This window comes from Myotis myotis, unplaced genomic scaffold (assembly GCF_014108235.1).
Source record: "Myotis myotis isolate mMyoMyo1 unplaced genomic scaffold, mMyoMyo1.p scaffold_m19_p_2, whole genome shotgun sequence".
Classification (NCBI taxonomy): domain Eukaryota; kingdom Metazoa; phylum Chordata; class Mammalia; order Chiroptera; family Vespertilionidae; genus Myotis; species Myotis myotis.
This window is the reverse complement of record NW_023416324.1, coordinates 99,386,317-99,409,015: the sequence shown is the minus strand read 5'-3', so window position 1 is coordinate 99,409,015 and position 22,699 is coordinate 99,386,317. Positions and strand designations below refer to the sequence as shown.

Genomic DNA, 22,699 nt, shown 5'->3' with positions numbered 1-22,699 from the left:
TTAAAATTGAAATAATTATCATTTATCAAACTCCTATTATATGCTAGCTTATTAAATACATTTTCTTACTTAAACCTTACAAAAGATCTGAGTTTTAACATTCCCTGCATGAGAAAGCTACAATTCAGAAAGTAATCATACAGGCCAGTAAGCCAGGTCTAATCTGACTGCAAAGCTGTTCCTTCTACTGTCCCAAGGGGTAAACCAAATACATATTCACTGTGCTTGAAACAGTCAGGAATAGGAATGGGGGAAGACAGGTGTGAGAGAAGTTCTGTGAATTTCAAAGCAATGCTGCCTTAGAGGCATTACTATTCTACTACTGAGTGCAGCACACAATACTGAGGAAACGTGTGCATTTTAAAAAAGTAATATTAATATGGACATAGTAAGAAAACATGTAAACAGTGCCAATAAACTCCCTTCCTACCTTTGATTCCCTAATCCCTCAGCAATTCTGCTCCCCAGAGGCCACCAGCTTATGTCTCTCCTTCCAGAGACAGACCATACATGTAGAAACATACATGAATATGCAGGTCTCCTTTGTTTACAGGAGTAGCCTATTGTTCTATACTGTTTTTTGGTTTGTTTGGGGGTTTTTTTTGCTTAATCTGTCCTGGAGGCCATTTCACTAGTACCCAGATCTACCTCACTGTTTCTATAGTGTAGCATTCTGTTCTGTATACTAGAGTATATGTAAAAGTTTTACCTTTATTTAAGCAGTCCCCTGTTCTTTAATTACAATGAACTATGCTACAGTGATAAAAGGGAGAACCATACCAACTGCAGCAAGGGAGTGGTGTTTCTAACACCTCATCAACCCCCATCTCATCCCTCCACCTCCGTCCCCACCCCACCCCCACCTCCAGGTGTGAATGCAATCCCACTCAGACACTCAGGTTTATTTCATGACTGGATATTACAGAATGCTAACAACCACCTTCCTCTGGTACATATGGGTAATCTAAGCTATTGAAGGTTAGACTTGTTAAGTAATCACTACATAGTATACAGTGTTTCCAAATCCTAAGTAGCTAACTGAACACACTGTTCCAACATGAAATGGCTCTTAGCAGTTGGAAGATGCCACTATATGAAAGTACACCTACTGGCTGTGTTTCACAATTTAAAAAGTAAAAGCACATCAGATTGGCCTAAGATTTTGTTTTTAGTAACTATACAAACACTTCACCTTACTTCCTCCAGCCAGCCCCTGCAATTCTAATAAGCCCCTTCACTTTAGTCACTGTGTTGGCATAAGCAGGTTGAGTTCCTCTTCTACACCAGGACAGAAAGGTAAGAGTAACTAGAAGAGTGTAGTAGTTAATGGAGATTTAGAGAAAGAGGTCACTAAAGGCCAGAGCAGTTTCTAGGAAGACAATGATATTGAACTGAGTCAGAAAGGTGGTATAGCATCAGATGAGGTGGCATTTAAGGTAGAAAAAAAACCCCTGAGCACCAGGAGGAAGCAGAATTTCATATCTGGAGAAAGTAAATAGTGACTATGGAATTTGGAAAGAGAAGACAGGGTTCATTGGTCTCCTGCTGCAAAGTTATGAATAAGGTTGAGAGACAGATTAGGGACACTAAAGATCGGTATCTGACTAAAAAAGTTTGAAGTGTCCAGTCCATCTAAAGCAAGGGTGGGGAACCTTTATTCTGCCTAGGGCTATTTGGATATTTATAACATCTTTTCAGGCCATGCAAAATTATCAACTTAAAAATTAGCCTGCTGTATCTGGTCAAACCTTTAATTCACTCCTCATGCCTTGGCAGGGCCAGACCAAATTATTTCATGGGCCTTATACAGTCCACAGGCCAGACATTCCCCATCCCTGATCTGAAGAGGCTGACTTGTGGTAAAGGCAAAACAGTGCCACAGAAAATGTCTTTTTAGGAGCCCTGTTCAGAGCCTTGCATGAGATAAACTGAATGAGAGAGCAGAACACTCCACAATCAATGTTACTTCCTAATGTAAGGTGCCATTTGCTCACATCAGTGATGGAAGTGAGGTGCCACACATCTAATTTACTGAAGACTGTGCTATTTTTACTTATCAACTATACAACTTTAATTAAACTTTTAAAAATTACAGTAATAAAATAGTTTTTAATATAATGGGCAACATATTACTTGGGTTTTGTGAAATGCTGTTCAGTAAGCAGTTTGGTTGGTAAGTACCAGTAAAATTTGCATAGAACACAATGATTGGTTTTGTGCTCATCTGTCATTAAACTTTGACTAATAGAACCTGTGTTACATTTCTGTCATTTATGTAGGTTCATATCAAATATCCGCTTTTGTTTATTCATTTCTGGTGTTTCTGAATACCTGCCAAAAAGCCTATTTTAAAATCTCTGTGGATAAATGTTTGGATGAGGAAAAAATAATGAGTCACATAAAAAGTATTATAAATAGTTGCTTTTAATATTTTCCACTGGTACTACTTTACTAGTCAAATTTCCAAAACAACTTTTAGAATGAAAACAGTTTTTAATAAATGTCCTGTCCCATTTTTAAAGGTAAAATAATAAGCGGACCAGATATTTATGTTTACTAGAGGACCGGTACATGAAATTCATGCACTTGGGGGAGTCCCTCAGCCCAGATTGTGAGAGGGCGCAGGCCAGGCCAAGGGATCCCACTGGGGCACGATCGGGGCCAGGGAGAGATGTGGGAAGTTGGCCAGCCAGGGAGGGACCGCAGGAGGGCTCCAGGGCATGTCTGACCCATTTCGCTCAGTCCCGATCAGCTGGACTCCAGCAGCAAGCTAACCTACCAGTTGAAGCGTCTACCCCCTGATGGTCAGTGCACATCATAGCAAGCAGTTGAGTGGCCTTAGCATATCATTAGCATATTATGCTTTGATTGCTTCAATGGCCAACCGGACAACCAGACACTTAGCATATTAGGCTTTTATTATCCTATCTAATAAAAGAGAAGCATGGTAATTGGCGTACGACCGCTACCCTTCCCATTGGCTAACCAGGGCAATATGCAAATTAACTGACAGCCAAGATGGCGGCCGGCAGCCAGGCAGCTTGAAACTAACATGAGGCTAGCTTGCTTCAGTGACGGAGGACTCCAACGTTCCCCGCCTGCTGCTGCAGGCCTCTGAGCTGCAACTCTAAGCAACTATGTAATAAATATAGAAGCTAAACAAAAACCCAGAAACCTGGTTTAGTCCGCCGGGCTTCAGCCAGCAGGATCGCAACATTGTAAGCAAAGGCCAGAAACCTACTTTCAGCAGCGGAGGCCTAAGAGCTGGAGCCAAGCCTCAAAGCTAAAGCTGGCCCAGAATAAAAAGAAAAAAAAAAGAAAAAAAGGAGCAGTTGGGAGCTTCAGTCACCCACCAGCCTGAAAACAGCCCTCAGCCCCTCACCCAGACTGGCCAGGCACCCCAGTGGGGACCCCCACCCTGAAGGATGTGTGACCAGCTGCAAACAGCCATCATCCCCTCACCCAGGCTGGCCAGGCACCCCAGTGGGGACCCCCACCCTGAATGGTGTGTGACCAACTGCAAACAGCCATTATCTCCTCACCCACAACCTCCCTATCCACCCTGCTCTGTTCGTGACAGGGGAAGGCGCCCCAACCCCCTGATCAGCCCTGCTCTGTGCCTGATAGGGGGGAGCTCCCCAACCCCCTGATCGCCCTGCTCTGTGCATGACAGGGAGCGGCGCCTCAACTCCCCAATCGGCCCTGCTCTGAGCCCAACCAGGGGCTGCACCTAGGGACTGGGCCTGCCTTCTGCCACCTGGGAGCAGGCCTAAGCCAGCAGGTCGTTATCTCCCAAGGGGTCCCAGACTGCGAGAGGGCACAGGCCGGGCTGAGGGACCCCCCTCCCCCCCGAGTGCACAAATTTTTGTGCACCGGGCCTCTAGTATAGTATAATGCATAGCCCATGGACAATACTGTGGGGAAGATTTGGGGAGGGGGCAGGAGTGGGGTGAAAGGGATCAATAGAGGGGTAGAAGGGGGACATCCGTGATAGTTTCAACAATTAAGCAAAAAAAGAAAGAAAGAAAAAAATAAAAATAAATAAGCGGACCAGATTTGACCCAGTCCCTTTAGGGTAAACCCTGAATTAAAAGTACCTAGTAACAACTCCCCAGAAGTGGAATTCTGTCTGCTCTACCACTGACCACCTACTTACTATATGAAATCACTATGCTGAGGAATGGGGCCTTGGGGGGAGGAAGACATGGCCCTTGATCTTAAGAACTTAATCTCAGAGAACACAAACTTATAGCAGGCAATCATAATCCCATTCTAAAACACAAAGAAGACTAACAAAATCACTATTCCTACACTTGATTACACTGTCGCACAAGTTTGCTTTTCCTGCATTTTTAATTTTAAATACACATATACGACATAAATACAGAAACATACATATATTTAAATCTCTATACTTACTACCTAGAAGAAAAAATATTAAACAGTACCTTTAACTCCTAGCAAAGTTTAGCATATTTATTTACTTATTTATTCATTTTTTTAAAGATGTAGTATGTAATGAGTCATAGAAAAAAGTGCCAGAACATTCTGGGGTAGCTGGAGGAAAATCAGGTTCTTCCCCTTCTTCAAAATTTCAGTGTGGGGAGTATGGGCCAATTATAGGAAAACATATGGTGATTCTTTCACAACAGGACCCTAGAATACTTTCCTTACCCTACTTGGAAACATTCCTTAGAGACTGCGTATAGCCTCTGGGTATAACAATGAGCCTGGGGGAACAGAATTCAGACTTGACTTTAAAAATAGCTTCATTTTAACTTCATTTCCCTATAGTTTCTATCTTTATAAAGTTAAAGAAATAGAATCAAACTTTTCAAATTGTCCCTTGGTGTTTCTTGGAGTCTTTTTAAGACAAAAAAAAAAAAAAAAAAAAAATCTGGGCCCATTTAATGGGTTTTGAGGGAAGGGTTCTTTGGCTTAAAACAATAATTTAAAAGATTACACAGACTCATTCTTTAAAATCATTTTATTACATCTTCAGGTTAAGGAAACTTTAAAAGAAAGTTAATAGTGCTGATCTAAACATTTCCTAAAAATAAATAGTAATATTATCTTATTCAAATTCTGCATAGGATCATTCTAGAATTAGATGCTAATTACAACCCAGGGAAAGAAAGAATTCAACTGAAATCAGTAAGACTTGGTAATATAAGACAAAGCAACACATTGGCCTCCCGTGTGCAAGCCTGCCTGGATCTCCCCCAGGATGGTCTCAGTCTAGGGCAGCTTAGGGTAGTCCAAGTCCCGTCAATATATCCATTTTACCTCAATTTTACCATCCTCTTCAATAAATACAAAACCTAAATCGTAACTAAACAGTCTAACATTCAGCCTCAAAATATCAAGACAAGGAAATTCCTTTTATTTTTTTTAATATATTTTATTGATTTTTTACAGAGAGGAAGGAAGAGGGATAGAGAGTTAGAAACATCGATGAGAGAGAAACATCGATCAGCTGCCTCCTGCACACCCCACACTGGGGATGTGCCTGCAACCAAGGTACATGCCCTTGACCAGAATCAAACCTGGGACCTTTCAGTCCGCAGGCCGACACTCTGTCCACTGAGCCAAACCGGTTAGGGCAGGAAAATCGTGATAATTGTTTATGTACTAGTAAAAGGAGTTTCAAGCTTAACAAAAGCTTATTAACATGGCTGCTTAAAATACAAATGCAAAGCTTACTTTGAAATTACTTTCCCTCCCTTAATTAGAAAAGCAGTATTTCATATTTATTATAGGGGAAAAATACCATTTCTAATTATGTCTTTTTAAGTTAATACTGCAATAAATGTCCCTCATGCAGCAGCCAAAGAGGTCCTCCACTCAGATCTCCCTCCCTTCCAGCAAGAACTTGCCCTTTGGCTATGAAGAATGCTGACAGCTTCCAGCTGCAGAGCCTTCAGGGTCTGCACAGTACTCAACCCAAGACCAGCTCTTCCCAGGAAGCCCTTAGCCAAAGACTGAGCACAGTGAGGGTGTCAGGATGTCAGGACCTGGCCCCTTCTGCCCTAAGCAGGCAAACCTAACAGTCAAAGCTCTCCACTGGGTTAACCCAAACTTCGCCAGATATGCAAGACCTCTGAGGCTCTTTGTGCCCAATTCTGCTTCCTAACCTCTTTCCTTTCACAGCTATCAAAATCTGCACCAAGGCCTGAACATTTTTCCTCTCTAGTCTAGCTTCTTCCCCCTTTCTCTTCCGCAGGCATCACTTCTCCCCAGTGTCTACCCTTAAGCAATCTCTAACACTCCTAACTCCAACATCTGCTTCCCAGTGGGTCCAAAGGGACAGTCCTGTAGAAACAACTGTTAATTTCCTCATAATAAATTCCTAGAATGTAGTCAAAGGTATAAACATATTGCCAAACTGCCCCTCAAAAAGGCTATACCTGCTTACTTTTCCAAAATTAGAGGTGAGGATGCCATTTTGAACAGGGTGGTTAGGGAAAGCATACCTGAAAACACCTGAGGGGTTAAAAGAGAGTGGTGAAGAGGATGTCTGGAGGAAGAGCATTCCAGGCAGAGGGAACTAACAATGGCAGAGATCCTGAGGCAAGTGTGTGCTGCAGTGTTTGAGGAATAGCAATAAGACCAAGCAGCTGGAGCAGAGAGAGGGAGGCAGAGTGGCCAGAGAGAAATGCAATGCCAGAACATGCAGGGTTCTTGTGGCTTGTTGTAAGGCCTTGGGTTTGAAGGGTTTTGTATAAGAGGGACATGATTTCTCTTTGTACTAAAGGGTTTGCTAAAGCTACTATGTTGAAAGTAGACTGAAGAATGGCAAGGCAGAAACAAAACTAGTTAAGAGACTGTTGCGTTCATCTAATCCAGGAAAGACATCATGGCAGAATGTTAGTGGTGAAGAGGTAAGATGGGGTCAAATTCATCTACCTTGAAGGCAGAACCAACAGAACTTGCTGAGGGCTCAATGTGGGATGTAAGGAGATATAAAGAATGGTTCCAAAGTTTTTGGTTTGAACAATAGGAGGAGGGAGCTTCCATTTACTAAAACTGGGAAGACTGGAGGAGGAGGAGGAGGAGTGGGGAAGATCAGGAGCTCTCTTTAAAACATGTTAAATTGGAGATGCCTATTAGATACTGAAGTGAAGGGACCGAGTATGTAGTTGGATAAACAAGTTGAGAGTGCAGAGATATCTGGACTGAAGAAAACAATTCTGAAGTCATTAATATATGGCTAGTACTTAAAGCTGTGGAATGAGATGAAATCACCCAGGGATTGAAGGTACTCAAAAAACAGAAGGGATCACAGAATGGAGCCCTGGGGGTCTCCAACATTAAAAGTTGGAGAACTGAGGAGCAACCAGTCCAAATGGCTAAGAAGGAGGGTGAAAGAAATCCAGAAAAGTGCAGAGTCCTGGAAGACAGGTTTAAAAAAAAAAAAAAAAAAAAAAAAGCTGTTAGGGAGGAACGAAGAATGTGCTCCTACTATTCTTTTACTTACCATGTGTGGCTGCTTTCAGAAAAAAAGAGCATTGCATAATTGTGACAGAGACCTTGTGGCTCACAGCATTGAAAATAGTTACTATTTAACCCTTTAAATGTTTGCTCACCCTTTATCAAGAAGAATGAGAGGGTGAATGAATGAGGAAAATGCAGTACAATTTTTAGGCAGCCTCTTGAGTTTACGTAGTGATCATGATGTTAGAGTAAAACCACCCAGCATGATTTCCCCCCATCATATTCAGCAGTGAGGGTACAAGAGCAGACTCCTGAGAGTTTAAGTGTGTGTGTGTGGGGGGGGGGGGGGGGGGGGAGGAAGGTTGTCAGGGAAGAATGAAGGAGCAAGAGAGAAAACTGAGATGTGCATGAAAAAACTTATACATGTTACAAGATGGACTTAAAGCTGGTAAAAAAGGAAAAGGCATGAAGGATATGAGGGAAAGGGGAAAGGTTCAATAGATTAGGTCAAAGAATTATGGGACTTGGAGTTATCTGAGGGAGTAAACAAACAGGCAAAGTAGGAAGTATGGTCAGAGTGAAATGCCTGATTAGGAGGGGTTGCAGTTATTGGGTAATGACAAAGTCAAGTTATAAACTACAACAAAGAGATGCTACAGTAGAATAGAGAGCACAAGGTATTTTAGGAGAGGAGGTCAAAAACTGAAAGGCAGAGAGTAGAACCAAGATGGCGGCATAGGTTAACGCCAGAGATTGCTGCCTTGAACAACCAAATCAAAACACACCTAAAAGACTGAACGGACATCATCCAGAACCACAGGAAGGCTGGCTGAGTGGAAATTCTACAACTAGGAGGAAAGAGAATATCATACCCAGACTCAGAGGAGGCGCAGTGCTGAAGTGAAATACTCAGGTACGGAGTGCACGCGGAGCGGGCTGGCAGCGGAGGGCGCGATTGGTGCTTTCAATCGGGAGAGAGTCTCAGATTCTGAGCTCCAGATCCGGGCGAGTCTCTAGGGACCCAGACTCAAACGGGAGAAGCGGGACTGTCTGGCTTCAGTCGGAACTCGAAGGCAGCTTTCTCTCCGAGGTTTGCAGCGGTTGCTGGGACTCTCTGAGGCAGAGCCTCTAGGGACGGAACTGAGAGCCCCCATAACTGCTCTCTCCGGCCCACCCTGTTGATCCCGAGCCCGAGCGACCCACCCGCCCCGCCCAAGCCCTGCGCAGAGCCATTTGCCAGATAGCCTCAGGAAAAGGCTAGATTAGCACCTCTCTAGAGGACAGAAGTTTTCCCACTGCAGACACAGCTGATTCTCACAGACAGCTGGCCTGGAGGTCAAATCCCCCTAGTATTAACTACAACAATCAAGGCTTAACTACAGGAGGACTGCACACAAAGACCACTAGGGGGTGCACCAAGAAAGCATAAAAAATGCGGAGACAAAGAAACAGGACAAAACTGTCAATGGAGGATATTCAGTTCAGAACCACACTTTTAAGGTCTCTCAAGAACTGTCTAGAAGCCGCCGATAAACTTAATGAGATCCTCAACAAATCTAAAGAGACCCTCGATGTTATGATAAAGAACCAACTAGAAATTAAACATACACGGACTGAAATAACGAATATTATACAGACTCCCAACAGCAGACCAGAGGACCGCAAGAATCAAGGCAAAGATTTGAAATGCAAAGAAGCAAAAAACACCCAACCGGAAAAGCAAAATGAAAAAAGAATCCGAAAATACGAAGATAGTGTAAGGAGCCTCTGGGACAGCTTCAAACGTACCAACATCAGAATTATAGGGGTGCCAGAAGATGAGAGAGACCAAGATATTGAAAACCTATTTGAAGAAATAATGACAGAAAACTTCCCCTACCTGGTGAAAGAAATAGACTTACAAGTCCAGGAAGCACAGAGAACCCCAAACAAAAGGAATCCAAAGAGGACCACACCAAGACACATCATAATTAAAATGCCAAGAGCAAAAGACAAAGAGAGACTCTTAAGAGCAGCAAGAGAAAGAAACTCAGTTACCTACAAGGGAGTACCCATACGACTGTCAGCTGATTTCTCAACAGAAACTTTGCAGGCCAGAAGGGAGTGGCAAGAAATATTCAAAGTGATGAATGCCAAGAACCTACAACCAAGATTACTTTATCCAGCAAAGCTATCATTCAGAACTGAAGGTCAGATAAAGAGCTTCACAGATAAGGAAAAGCTAAAGGAGTTCATCACCACCAAACCAGTATTATATGAAATGCTGAAAGGTATCCTTTAAGAAGAGGAAGAAGAAGAAAAAGGTAAAGATACAAATTATGAACAACAAACATGCATCTATCAACAAGTGAGTCTAAGAATCAAGTGAATAAATAATCTGGTGATCATAATAGAATCAGGGACATAGAAAGGGAATGGACTGACTATTCTTGGGGGGAAAGGGGTGTGGGAGATGCGGGAAGAGACTGGACAAATATCGTGCACCTATGGATGAGGACAGTGGGTGGGGTGTGAGGGCGGAGGGTGGGGCGGGAACTGGGAGGAGGAGAGTTATGGGGGGAAAAAAGAGGAACAAATGTAATAATCTGAACAATAAAGATTTAATTAAGAAAAAGAAAAAAGAAAAAAAAACTGAAAGGCAGATTAATGAAAGGATAATCTATGTGGATACTGAAATCACCCAGAATTATGAATTACGACAGGTCTAATGTTAGAGAATTACAGAGAGCCAATAGCAACACTGTCAAGCATAGGGGGAGGTGAGGTTTCAGAGATGACTGAACAAGGATGGTGAGTATGTAATGTGATAGCTAAGTGAGAATCAAAATTGGGAGTATTCAGGGAGAGAAGAATGACCTGGAAGTGGCAATGAGAAGTAATGTCAACAGCCATGCCTCTAGGAAAGAGTGATGTGATACACAAGCGGTTCTCAACCTGTGGGTTGCGACTCCTTTGGGGGTCAGGCGACCCTTTCACAGGGGTCGCCTAAGACCGTCGGAAAACACATATTATAATTACATATTGTTTTGTGATTAATCACTATGCTTTAATTATGCTCAATTTGTAACAATGAAATTGGGGGTCACCACAACATGAGGAACTGTATTAAAGGGTCGCAGCATTAGAAGGGTTGAAAACTACTGTGATATATATATATATATATATATAGAGAGAGAGAGAGAGAGAGAGAGAGAGTGTGTGTGTGTGTGTGTGTGTGTGTGTGTGTGTTGGGGGGGAGAGGGTATGCAAGAGTTTTCAACAAGATGCAAATGCAATTTAATGGACAAAGGACAATCTTTTTTTTTTAAATGGTGCTAGAACAACTGGACTCCCATATGCAAAAAAAAAAGTGATCCTCAATTCATACCTTCATACCTTATACCATATACAAAAATTAGCTCTAAATGAATCATAGACCTAATAGAAGAAAAGGTATAAACAAAATCTTTGTGCCCTTACATTAAGATTTCTTACTATAACATCAAAAGCATGATCCAGAAAGAAAAAAAAGCTAAATTGTACCTAATAAACTAAAATCTTCTGGCCGAAACCGGCTTGGCTCAGTGGATAGAGCGTCGGCCTGCGGACTGAGAGGTCCCAGTTTCGATTCCGGTCAAGGGCATGTACCTGGGTTGCGGGTATATCCCCAGTAGGAGATGTGCAGGAGGCAGCTGATCGATGTTTCTCTCTCATCGATGTTTCTAACTCTCTATCTCTCTCCCTTCCTCTCTGTAAAAAATCAATAAAATCTATTAAAAAAAAAAAAGAATTTAAAATCTTCTGCTCTTCAAAGCATACTGTTAAGAGAATTTAAAAAAAAAATAATAAGACACATACTTGGATAAAACACTGGTAAATAATTTATCTCATAAAGGACTTATAAAAGTATATATACTTTAAAAACTTGTATAACTCCATAATAATTAGACAATAACTCAATTTTTAAAAATGATTTGAACAGACAATTCACTAAGGATATAGGATGGCAAATAGGCACATGAGATGCTCAATAGCATTAGTCATTAGATAAATGAAAATTAAATCATGAGATATCACTATATATCAGAATTACTTTTTAAAAATTGACAATACTGGCAAGAATGCAGACAACAAGAACTCTCAGTTGTTACTGGTGGGAATGCAAATTTCACAAACATTTGCAAAAGAGTTTGGCAGTTTCTTAATTTAGTTAAACACACACTCAGTAATCCTACTCCTAGATATCATCTCAAGTGAAATGTAAACTTATATTCACATAAAAACCTACATGTGAATATATACAGTTAACTTCATTCATAACTCTTTAAAACTGCTAACTGCCCAAATGTTTTTCAACTGGAGAAAGGATGAACAAAATAAATTGTGGCACAAATGTACAATGGAATACTAGTCAACAATAAGAAGGAACATGCAACACATGGATGAATCTCAGTATAATAATTCATACATATGAAATTCTGGTAAAGGCAAAATAACAGGAACACAAAACTGATCAGTAATTGTCAGAGATTAAGAGAGGGACTACAAAGAAGCACAAAGGAATTTGGGGAAAGGGGAGTGATGGAACTATTCTATATGTTTGTGGTTATGATTACACAATTGTATATATTCATCAAACCTCATAAAACTCTCTACTAAAAAGAGAGTAAATTTCACTGTATGTAAATTATACCTCATTAAAAAAAAGTTAATTCATAAAGATATAACAAAATTATCTACTTAAAGTAATCAATACATGGTAAAGTAGTAGCTAACAAAAGCTTGGACATGGTTAAGACAATATATGTATTATTTTCTAAACAGTAATAAAAAAGAAAATATACAGCAAAATATGCAAATGCAAAATGAGATTAAAATATTTTCTCCAATTGTTCAAATTACAATGCAGTATTAGGTTCTTTTGGCTCTTGCTATGTGGAAACTGTGAATTATAATTCTTTTCAAAACAACAGAATCTCTGTTACTATATGACAAGCAGCATATAGATTCTGCCAAAACAGAGATCTCCTAGAATTAATAAAAGTATGGCTTAAGAAGGATGTTAGAATTAACTATTTATGGATGGCAACAGATGCAAACTGCTAGTGCACTAAGTAACTGCCAAAACCACGGATAAGAGCATGGGGCAAGGAGGTACAATGACAACATGAACAAAATAAGAAACGATTTGTCCAACAAAGTTTGAGAATGTTAATTCCCCACTCCCCCCCGCAAATGGAGACATTACTCAACTCATGGGGTTGGGAGGATATCCTATATAATAAAAGCCTAATACACTAAGTGTATTCTCATGATATAGTGATATCTCATGATTTAATTTTCATTTACCTACAGCCGTCCATTCAACTAATCAAAGTGTAATATGCTAATGATATGCTAAGGCTGCTCAACCGCTCACTATTGACGTGCACTGACCACCAGGGAGCAGACGCTCCAACCAGTAGGTTAGCTTGTTGCTGGGGTCTGGCCAATCGGGACTGAGCGAGATGGGCTGGACATGCCCTGGAGCCCTCCCGCAATCCCTCCCCAGCTGGCCAACCTCCCGCATCCCTCTCCAGCCCCGATCGTGCACCAGTGGGGTCCCTTGGCCTGGCCTGCGCCCTCTCGCAATCCAGGACCCCTCAGAGGATGTCAGAGAGCCAGTTTCGGCCCGATCCCGTGGGCCATTTTGTGCACCAGACCTCTAGTATGTAATAATGCAAGCACTGCAATCCTTGCCATAGTGAATGCACTTTAGCATTTGGTAGCATTCACTTACCCACTGGATGTATTCAGAGCAGCAAAGAACAAATCCATATAAAAATGTATCTTGAATACTTTAATGTTTGCAAAGATCTTTAGAGATCACTAGACCACTAAAAAAGTAAAAATATGAACCAAGAAGTAAAATATGCCTAGAGTTCCCTTTAGTTTTAAATATCCTTTAATAAGTACTGCCCACTACCAGACTCTCCCACCCCAACAGGGGGCAGGCCGCCCGGCCAACCTCCTGCAACCCCTCCCCCCACCCAGCCCCACCCCAGATTGGCCCCCCCTACCCCGATCAAGGGCAGGGCTGGCCGGCAAACCACCCATGGCCCCTTCCCCAGGCTGCTGGCCTCCAATTGGCCCCTCAACCCCAATCGGGGGCGGGCCCCGCCGGCCAATCACCCATGGCCCCTCCTCCCAGTGAACCTCCCACCATCTCCTCCTCCCAATAAGCCCAACCCCGATCTGCCCCAATTGGGGTGGGCCAGCCAGCCAACCTCCCACCATCTCCTCCCAACAAGCCCAGCCCCGATCTGCCCCAATTGGGGCCAGGCCGGCTGGACCCCACCCGTGCACGAATTCGTGCACTGGGCCTCTAGTATACATACATTAAAGAAAAATTTAAAGCTATTTTCTTCATTGCTAAATACAATTGAAAGGCATCTCATGTTATTTTAAGATTGAGTATATAGATAGTTTACAATTGCTAAAAAAAAAAAAAAAATCAAATAGGTATACAGTAGTCCCCCACTTATCTATTCTCTCCATGCTTTCAGTTTCTATGATCAACCACAGTTTGAAAATATTAAATGGAAAATTTCAGAAATAGTAAGTTTTACACTGCACATTGTTTTGAGTAACATTATGAAATCTCACACCATCCCACTCCATCTTCAGGGAAGCGACATCCCTATGTCCAGTGTATCTATCTACACTGTATAAGCTTCCCACCTGTTACTTAGTAGCATCTCAGTTATAAGATTAACAGTATTGCAGTGCTTGTGTTCGGTAAACCTTATTTTACTTAATAATGGCCCCAAAACTCAAGAGTACTGATGCTGGCAATTTGACTATGCCAAGGAGAAGCCATAAAATGCTTCCTTTTTTAAGTGGAAAAGGCGTAGAGGAAAAAAACAGCATATATAGGGATCTTGGAACATATGTACTAGGAAAATGGGAAATATTGTAAATGTAACAAAGCATATGCAGAGCTTGTATATAATGCTGATGAAATATATCAAAGAATATGAAAAAATGGGGAGAAATATTATGCTCATAAGTTGGGAGACTCAACATAGTAGAGATATAAATTCTCCCTAAAATGATATACAGATTTAACTTAATTCCTATAAAAATGCCAGCAAAATTACTTAGTCTAATCTAAAATTTATAATTAAAGACAAAAGAACTAGAATAGCCAAAAAAATTTGAAAAATAGAATTAAGTGAGAAGAATCACTCTACTTTATTTCAAGACTTATTATTTAGTTACAGGAATCAAGACCGTGCTATTAGAAAACCCAGACATACAAATATATGTTCAACTGATTTTTGACAAAAGTGCAATAGAGGACAGACAGCCTTTTTGACAACTGGTGCTGGAGCATGGCTAAAAATGATCCTCAACCTACATCTCACACCTTACATAAAACTTAATTCAAAATGGGTCATGGGCTTAAATATAAAACAGAGTGGAAAACTTTTAGAAGAAAAAAATAAGAGAATACTTTTGGGATCTAGGGTTAGGCAAATAGTTCTTAGACTTAACAGAAGTACAATCCATAGAGGAAAAATGGGAAAAAAATGATTTTATAAAAATTAAAAATGTTTGCTCTGCAAAGGGTTCTATTGAGAAGAAGAAAAAAAAACTACTAAGAGAACACATTTGCAAGTCACATATCAAGGAAGGACTAGTATTTAGAATATATTAAAAATAAACCTCTAAAACCAACAATTTAAAAAATCCAGTTAGGAAATGCACAACAGACCTTCACTAAAGAGAATATACAGATGGCAAATAAACCCATGAAAAGATGTTTAATATCATTAGCCATCATGGAAACACAAGTTAAAACCACAATAAATCACTACATACCTATCAGAATGCCTAAATAAAAGATAGGAACACCAAATGCTGGTGAGGATGTGGAGAACCTGATCTCTCATACATTGCTGGTGGGAATGGAAAATGGGCAAAAATGCTGGGAAACAATTTAGCAGTTTCTTATAAATCTTTAAACCCAGCTACTAGGGGACCCAGCAACTGTACACCTGGGAATTTATCCCAAAAAACTGAAGTCTTATATGTTCATTATTTTACATTACATGTTACTGTACATCAATGTTTATAGCAGCTTTATTCATAATAGCCCAACAATGGAAACCTAGATGTCCTTCAAACAAAGCGTGATTCATCCATACCATAGAATACTACTCAGCAATTAAAAAGAACTAATGACACATGCAACAACCTAGATAAATCTCCTGGGAATTTTGCTGAGTGAAAAAAGTCCAATCCCAAAAGGTTAAGTATGTGTGGTTCTTTAAATAACAATCACGAAATGACAAAATTATAGAAATGAAGAACAAATTAGCGGTTGTTGGAGATTAAGAAAGAGGTGGCGTGGAAATGAGGTGGGTATGAGTATAAAAGGGATCCTTTTGGTGTGGAAAGTTCTCGAAACAATCAATGTCAGTGTCCTGGTTGTGGTCTTGTACAATGGTTTTGCAAATGTTATTACTGAATAAAGCTGAATAAAGGGTACAGGGATCTCTACTGTATGTGAATCTACAATTATCTCAAAATGAAAAGTTTAATTAGAAAATAAAGGTAGCCTTACTACTGAACTGCAAAATAAGTGCAACTGACAAGAAATCCAACGCCAATTAAATGAAGCGCTTTCTTCAGCACAAGTTTAATTCTGAAGATTACTACGAACCAAAGTTTACAAAACACATTTTTCTCACCCACACATGCACACACACACGGCCACTGTAACAAGGCAGTTCCGATAGAAAAACCGAGACTTCTCTAAGTACATCACAGAGAAGGAGCCCTGGGGGGATCAGGGCTGTCGGGGCTCCACCACAGAACCGCGGTGTAGCGGGGACACATCGCCTCGCCTCTCAGGCCACAGTCCCTAAGCTGTTCCTACAGCGGCGCCTTCCGACTCAAGAGACTGCTGAGACCAGCACTCAGACTTTTTGGTCTCAGGGCCCCCGGGGAGCTTTTGTTTGCATGGATTACAACCATTGATATTTGTAGTATTAGCAATTAAAATAAAAATTTACAAGACAAGTGTGCACAGAGACACATCCCATCGGCCCTCTGGACGGTGAGGTCCACATCATGTAGCCTCTGAAAAACAACCAACTCACAAGAAAACAAGCGTGGGAAAGGCAAATAACAGCTTGGTACTGTTAGGAAAATAACTGCGACTACACGTTGAGAACTGCCGGCTTCAAATGAGGTAAAAAGATATAACTGGTTTGAAAGGTATAAAACAGCGGACAGCTCAGTCACCCGGCTTTTAAAGCACGAGGGTGCCAAGGTGCCCCCCAAAAGACGGTGGGGGAATCGAATTTTAGCGGAGGGCGAGGAGGAGGAGCGCGCGCCGGACCCCGAGGGTCAGGGAAAGGCCGCGACTGCAGAAGGTCGCCACCGTTGTAGCCATCGGCTCGGTGCCCCAAACCGTTACAAACACACGGACCGGCGATCACTGTTTCCCATTTAACTTTTGGCGAAGACGGGAAGCCGCGCAAAAACTTGAGCCGCTCCCGCCCGGCGCGGAGACCTGGGGGACCTCACGCGCCGGGTGCGGGCCGCCCGCCGACGCCCGTGGACAGAGGGGGAGAGAGGGTCCCGTTCCCCCCAGAAGGGGAACCGCGGAGCCCGCAAGGCCCGCCGAGGGCGGGACCCGCCACCGCTCGACCGGACGCAGCGGGAGGAAGTTACGTTGGGACCCCGGGAACGGCGGGGCGGAGACCCTGGGAGCCCGGCCCTGGGGGGTCGTCTGGACTCACCAGGTGCCGCGCCTCCTCAGAGCTCATGGTTCCGGCGGGAGCTGGGCGAAGTGAGCGGAGGGCGGCCGGAGCGGCGGTCTCGCCACGGCCCGAGCAGCGCGTCGGCGGAGGGAGCCGGGGGCCGGGAAGGGTTCGGGACGCGGGGCGCGGGCAGGGGCGGGGCCAAGCCCGCGGCCTCAGTGACGCGGGCGCGAGCGAGCCTCTCACAGGGGTGTCCCACGACGTGTCGCGGGACGAGTCAGTGCGGGGCAGTGGCTGCAGGACCTGGGCCGGGAGGGAGAGGGGATGCGGCCAGGACTACTCAGCTGGCGGCGGCCGGAGGCACTCCCGCGCGAGGGCCGGAAGTGGGCGGGCCCGGGGCCGTGTCCGCGGGCGGTCGGCGGGAGCCGAGATTGCGGCCGCGCGGGACCGGAAGTGGGCGGGGCGGGGCGGTGCCGGCGGAGGCGTGTTCGCGCGGGGCGCGGCCCTGTGAGCTAGTGGCGGTGTCTCCGGCCGCCGACCAGAGGTTTGGAGTTCGCGGAGCCGGCACCTGGGAGCGCACCGCGATGGGGCCGGGCTGAGCCTCCCAACGCCTAGCGAGCAGCGCGACCCCGGATGGAGGGCCCGGCGGAGCTCGGCCCCGAGGCGGTGCTGCGCTTCCTCGCGGAGCGCGGGGGCCGGGCCCGGCACGCCGAGCTGGTGCAGCACTTCAGGGGTGCTCTGGGCGGCGAGCCCGAGCGGCGCGCCCACTTCAAGGAGCTGGTCAATGCCGTGGCCACTGTGCGCACCGACCCCGCCGACGGCTCCAAGTACGTGCACCTCAAAAGGAGGTTCTGCGAAGGCCCACAGTCACCCAAGGCCGCGCCCCCTCGGGACTTGCCCCGCATCTCGGTGACCGCAGAGCCCGAGCCCCATGGCGGCGGTGACCCGGAGGGGTCCGACGACCCGGCCAAGTGCTGGGAGAGCGGCTTGTGTCCCGAGGCGGCGTCCCCGGGTCCGGGCCGTGAACCCGGCGATGGAGAGTCTTCCGCCGCCGCGCTTGGGCCGCCCAGTCTGACCGGCGACGGCCGGAGCGGGCCGTCCCTGAACGGCGGGGCCAGGAGAAAGAACTCGCGGCGCGGCGCGCAGCCTCCGGCCCGAGCACCAACCCCCGAGCCCAGCGAGGACCTGGAACCCCAGCCCCAGGGCTGCGAGGAGGCGGACGGAAGGAGCTCTCCCGGGGGAACCTCCACCCCAAGGTCGACTCGCCAGAACCTCCGGGACCTTGTGATGGGCAGCTCCCCGCAGCTGAAGAGTAGCGTCTGTACGGGGGGCAGCAGCACCGGGGGCTGCTCTGGGGGAGGACGCGGCAAAGGCGGGGGCGACTCGGACAGCGCTTCCGTTGCCTCGTCGGCGGAGGAGGAGATCGGCAGCGGGGCCTCGGTGACGCTGGACCCTTTGGAACACGCCTGGATGCTCTCGGCCTCGGACGGCAAGTGGGACAGCCTAGAGGCGCTGCTCATCTGTGAGCCTGGCCTGCTGACCAAGCGGGACTTCATCACCGGCTTCACTTGCCTGCACTGGGCTGCCAAGCACGGCCGGCAGGAGCTCCTGGCCATGCTAGTCAACTTCGCCAACAAACACCAGCTGCCAGTGAACATCAACGCCAGGACGAGCGGAGGCTACACCGCCCTGCACTTGGCAGCCATGCACGGGCACGTGGAGGTGGTGAAGTTGCTGGTGGGGGCCTACGACGCAGACGTGGACGTCAGGGACTACAGTGGGAAGAAGGCCTCTCAGTACCTGAGTCAGAGCATCGCCGAGGAGATCAAGAACCTGGTGGGAGCCCTGGACGAGGACGACGGTGAAAGTGCCTCAGGCGGTGGGGGTGGGCGCTGGAGGCTTTCAAAAGTGCTCCCTTCCCACCTCATCACCTACAAACTCTCGCACGTCCTGGAGGATGGAGGGGATCATCACCATCACCACCACCACCACCACCACCTGGCTGAGGGATGGGCAGGAGGCAAAGCAAAGGACCCAGGTCGCAAAGCCTCAGGCAGCTCTAGTGGGCGAATAAAACCCAGACTCAACAAAATCCACTTCAAAACCCAGATCATCCACACCACACCCTTTTTCAGAGACCCGGAGCAGGCCCTGGAGGAGGGGGAGCAGGAAGAAGAGGATCGATCTCTTAAAGGCCACTTACCCTCATTCAAATTGAGACCGAAGTCCAATGTATTTGGGTAAAAATAATTTTTGTAGAAAATTCGAAGGGTTGTCATCCGAAATACAATACTAGAGGTAGGCAAGTGAGACCAGAAAAGATTAAGGCAAAATTATACATTCTTACTTTGGGGGGTTGGAGTGAGAGAGGGCGGAAGGGGGGGAGTTTCCCCTAGTAGTCTGAGTGAGGTGGCTTTCCAAGTGATTCCTCAAACCTTGACCTAGGCCTCTTTTCTCCATGCCATTCTTCTGCCCTGGAGTCCCTGTTTGTAAAGACTAGAGATGTATCTAAATTGGAGGTACAGAATTGATGACTGAGGGTTTCTTTGATTTAACCATTATTGGATGCCATGCTAAGTGAGGAATATTGCTTGTTTATGATTGTTAAAAGTGGTTACTCTTCCAAAAACAAGATATGCAAATTGTAATGAAATTGGTAACATTTGTTAAGTGTGAAGGAAAACTAATTGCATTTGCTTTTTAAGATTTTGCAAAGGTCAGGTAAGAGTTGAAATGCAAAAATTCTAATTAGTAAATGAATGAAAATGGGAATCCTGTTGGTATCCTACAGTATTGTAAGTGTTCAGCTGTTTTTAAAAAGCAATCTCAGCTTTAATCACTCAACTAAAGAAATAAGCAACATTCACTTTGAGTTAATCTGTAGTATGCTTTCCTCTTAACTATCATACTGCACTCAGTATTAAGGTACGTTATTAATAACTACACAAATTTTTATTTAAAGAAAATACCTTGAACACCCTATGTTACTTTAAAGTAAAATATTGCGTGTGGTTCCGATTCTCGCTAACTTGTTTTGCTATTCTAAAAGTCTAAATTTGCTGAAGTTTTTATTCTGGGGTTATATAACCATTCTTTCTATTTGACATCACCCTAGTTGATGGTGCTTAGACTTGAATTGCCTACAGAACTGTTTCTGGTTTAGATGATTAGCAAAAATTGGCATAAGTGTATGTGAGCCTATGCTTCTCTCAAGTAATAATTAAATCAACCTAAGGTACACTTTTTGTTTTACTAATAAAACATGCTCATAGTCTATACTTTGTAGCAATATTTTGCAAATATTTAAAATACTAAATCCTCTCAATTTTTCATGGTTTCCTTGAATCTAAATAGACATACAGTGAAGTTAATGAGAAGCTGGATAGTAACTCTACCCAGTTAAGAATAGCACTTTATAAAAGGGAAAAGAGATTGTACTATTTCTATATTTAAATGACGCTGGCTATTGAATTTCTTTACATGTAAGTGAAAAATACCAGTCATTAAAATTAAAGACTTACACATGATTGTTAATTACACTCCATTCACATACATTAGTGTGAATATTTTATAATTGTAAAATTTAACTCACAAGCATATTAAATCTATTTGTAACAATATTCAAAACAACTTTTCTGGGAGACTAATTCCACAAGTCCTTCTTTAGTCTTTTTGATCTCATTATTGATGAAACAAGTACCTGCAGCCTATAGAGATTAAGAGGTGAGTTGGTGTGCAGAGTAATCAACCATTATATTAATTGTATACCACTGCAATCTTTAGAGAGGTCTTAGATCTTTAATTTCCCCAAGTCATAGAAATTTGTAACAACTTTATCACACATCTCTAGAGTGAATCTGTTTAAAGATTAATGAAAAATATTCACATAAAATATATAAACTATTATCCATTTATGTGCCTTTATTTTTATTTTAGGATTATGGAAATGGGGGCCATGTACATTTGAGAAGCACTTTTCCCACACATGTGGGTGAAAATCTAATTTTGTATAAATTAAAAGTAGAATCCTTGAAGGTGAAAGCCACTATTTGCTCTGAATCTGGTACACATTACCTGTATCTAGTGCAGAATAAGCTATAACTTCCCACTGAAGAATCTTATCTTTCATTGACATACATGTAAAGCTAAAGTAAACTATAAAGAATATACACTTCAGAACCACCTAAACATTCTATTAAACAGTCAGTATTAAGCTCTTAAATGTGTATGTTACTAATTAGTTGCACAAAAATCTGTAATTTGCTTGATCTTTAGAAATTGAGCTAATAATTCATTTAACTTTCTTTTCACACTAGAGATTTTAACTTTTCTGATAAAATTTACTTTAAATTCTCAAAATCATTCCTGAGGGAAACTACTTGTACATTCCTTGTCACTATGTGCTCATGTAGCATTTTCAGCTATTTAACTCTAATTCCTCTTATTTTTCAATTTCCAATTTGAGGTTATAAAGAGCAAATTATTTGTGTAATTTGATATTTGTGAAGTTGTATTTACCATTAATGGAAATTATGTCAGTTACTTAGATGTTTGTTGATATGAAACTGTATAGTTAGGAAACTCAAGAATGTCCATGTGTTTTTTATAGGTACATTTGAAACTAATGAATGTATGTCATAGTTCTCTTCACATTTATGGTATATAAAATGCAACCAGCTAATATAACTTGAAAATCTGGTACTATTTTATTCATACCTGAAATCTGGGTGTCCAGGATGCCTTGTCTTTTATTTTTTAAATAAATGAAACTTTGGGAGCTTAGAATGTAAAATTTGTAGTTTGTTTTGTCAAAAATAAAAGGTTCATACTAGATTTTTTTCTCTGAATTGTCTAAATATCTCTAGTCCTTTATCATGTTTTATGGTTCATACAATGCTTTTTGACATTTCAGTTTATTTGGTCTCTTCCTTTCCCATGAAGTTATTGGTCATATATCCCTAATCCTATATAATAAAAGCCCAGCTACTGAAACAGTGGAACGACCAGAATGACCAGAGACCAGAATGACCGTGGCCCCTCGCCCCAGCGGGGACCCCCACCCCGATCTGGTGCCCCCAAGGCAGGCCAGCCGGCCCCTACCCATGCACTGGGCCTCTATCCCATATAATAAAAGGGTAATGTGCAAATTGACCCTAACGGCAGAATGACCACTCAACCAGTCACTATGAGGTGCACTGACCACCTCTCAGTCCCTTTCCCTGGCCGAATGGGGAACTGGGGATGGGTATTTGGGGATGTGGGTGGCACCAGGCCAAGGCCCCGGCCCCGCCAGTCACCCCACACACAGAGGGCAATCTGCGGCAGGGGCGGGGCCAGCGAGCGGGCAGGAACAGCCAACCTCTCAGTCCCTTCCCCCAGCCATCAGGCTCCAATCACCTGATGGTGAAAGGGGAACTGGGTGGGGGACAGGGCTGGCTGCAAGCAGCCGGGGAAGATGGCCCTAATCACAGGCCAAGCCTAGGGACTGTACCCATGCATGAATTTCGTGCGCTGGGCCTCTACATGTAAGGAAT

General features: G+C 43.7%; 2 protein-coding genes across 6 annotated transcripts in view; one reads left to right on the top strand and one right to left on the bottom strand.

The window, feature by feature from the left end:
• Nucleotides 1-17,558, bottom strand: part of SEPTIN10 (septin 10) — an 83,881-nt gene extending 66,323 nt beyond the window's left edge. For 3 of the 5 annotated variants that reach the window (XM_036352852.1, XM_036352853.1, XM_036352854.1), the window contains exon 1: nucleotides 17,205-17,546. Coding sequence is in view for 2 of the 5 variants with exons in the window: in XM_036352851.1 (XP_036208744.1) it covers nucleotides 17,205-17,231 (27 nt within the window). In the remaining 3 variants the exon portion in view is untranslated. Of the gene's footprint in view, nucleotides 1-17,204 lie in introns of all 5 variants that reach the window. The other 2 variants (XM_036352851.1, XM_036352850.1) reach the window with 2 other exon arrangements.
• A 109-nt stretch (nucleotides 17,559-17,667) lies between these two features.
• Nucleotides 17,668-21,998, top strand: SOWAHC (sosondowah ankyrin repeat domain family member C). The gene has a single exon (XM_036352849.1). The coding sequence runs from the start codon at nucleotides 17,799-17,801 to the stop codon at nucleotides 19,407-19,409; it is 1,611 nt and encodes a 536-aa protein (XP_036208742.1). The 5' UTR covers nucleotides 17,668-17,798; the 3' UTR covers nucleotides 19,410-21,998.
• The last annotated feature ends 701 nt before the right edge of the window (nucleotides 21,999-22,699 follow it).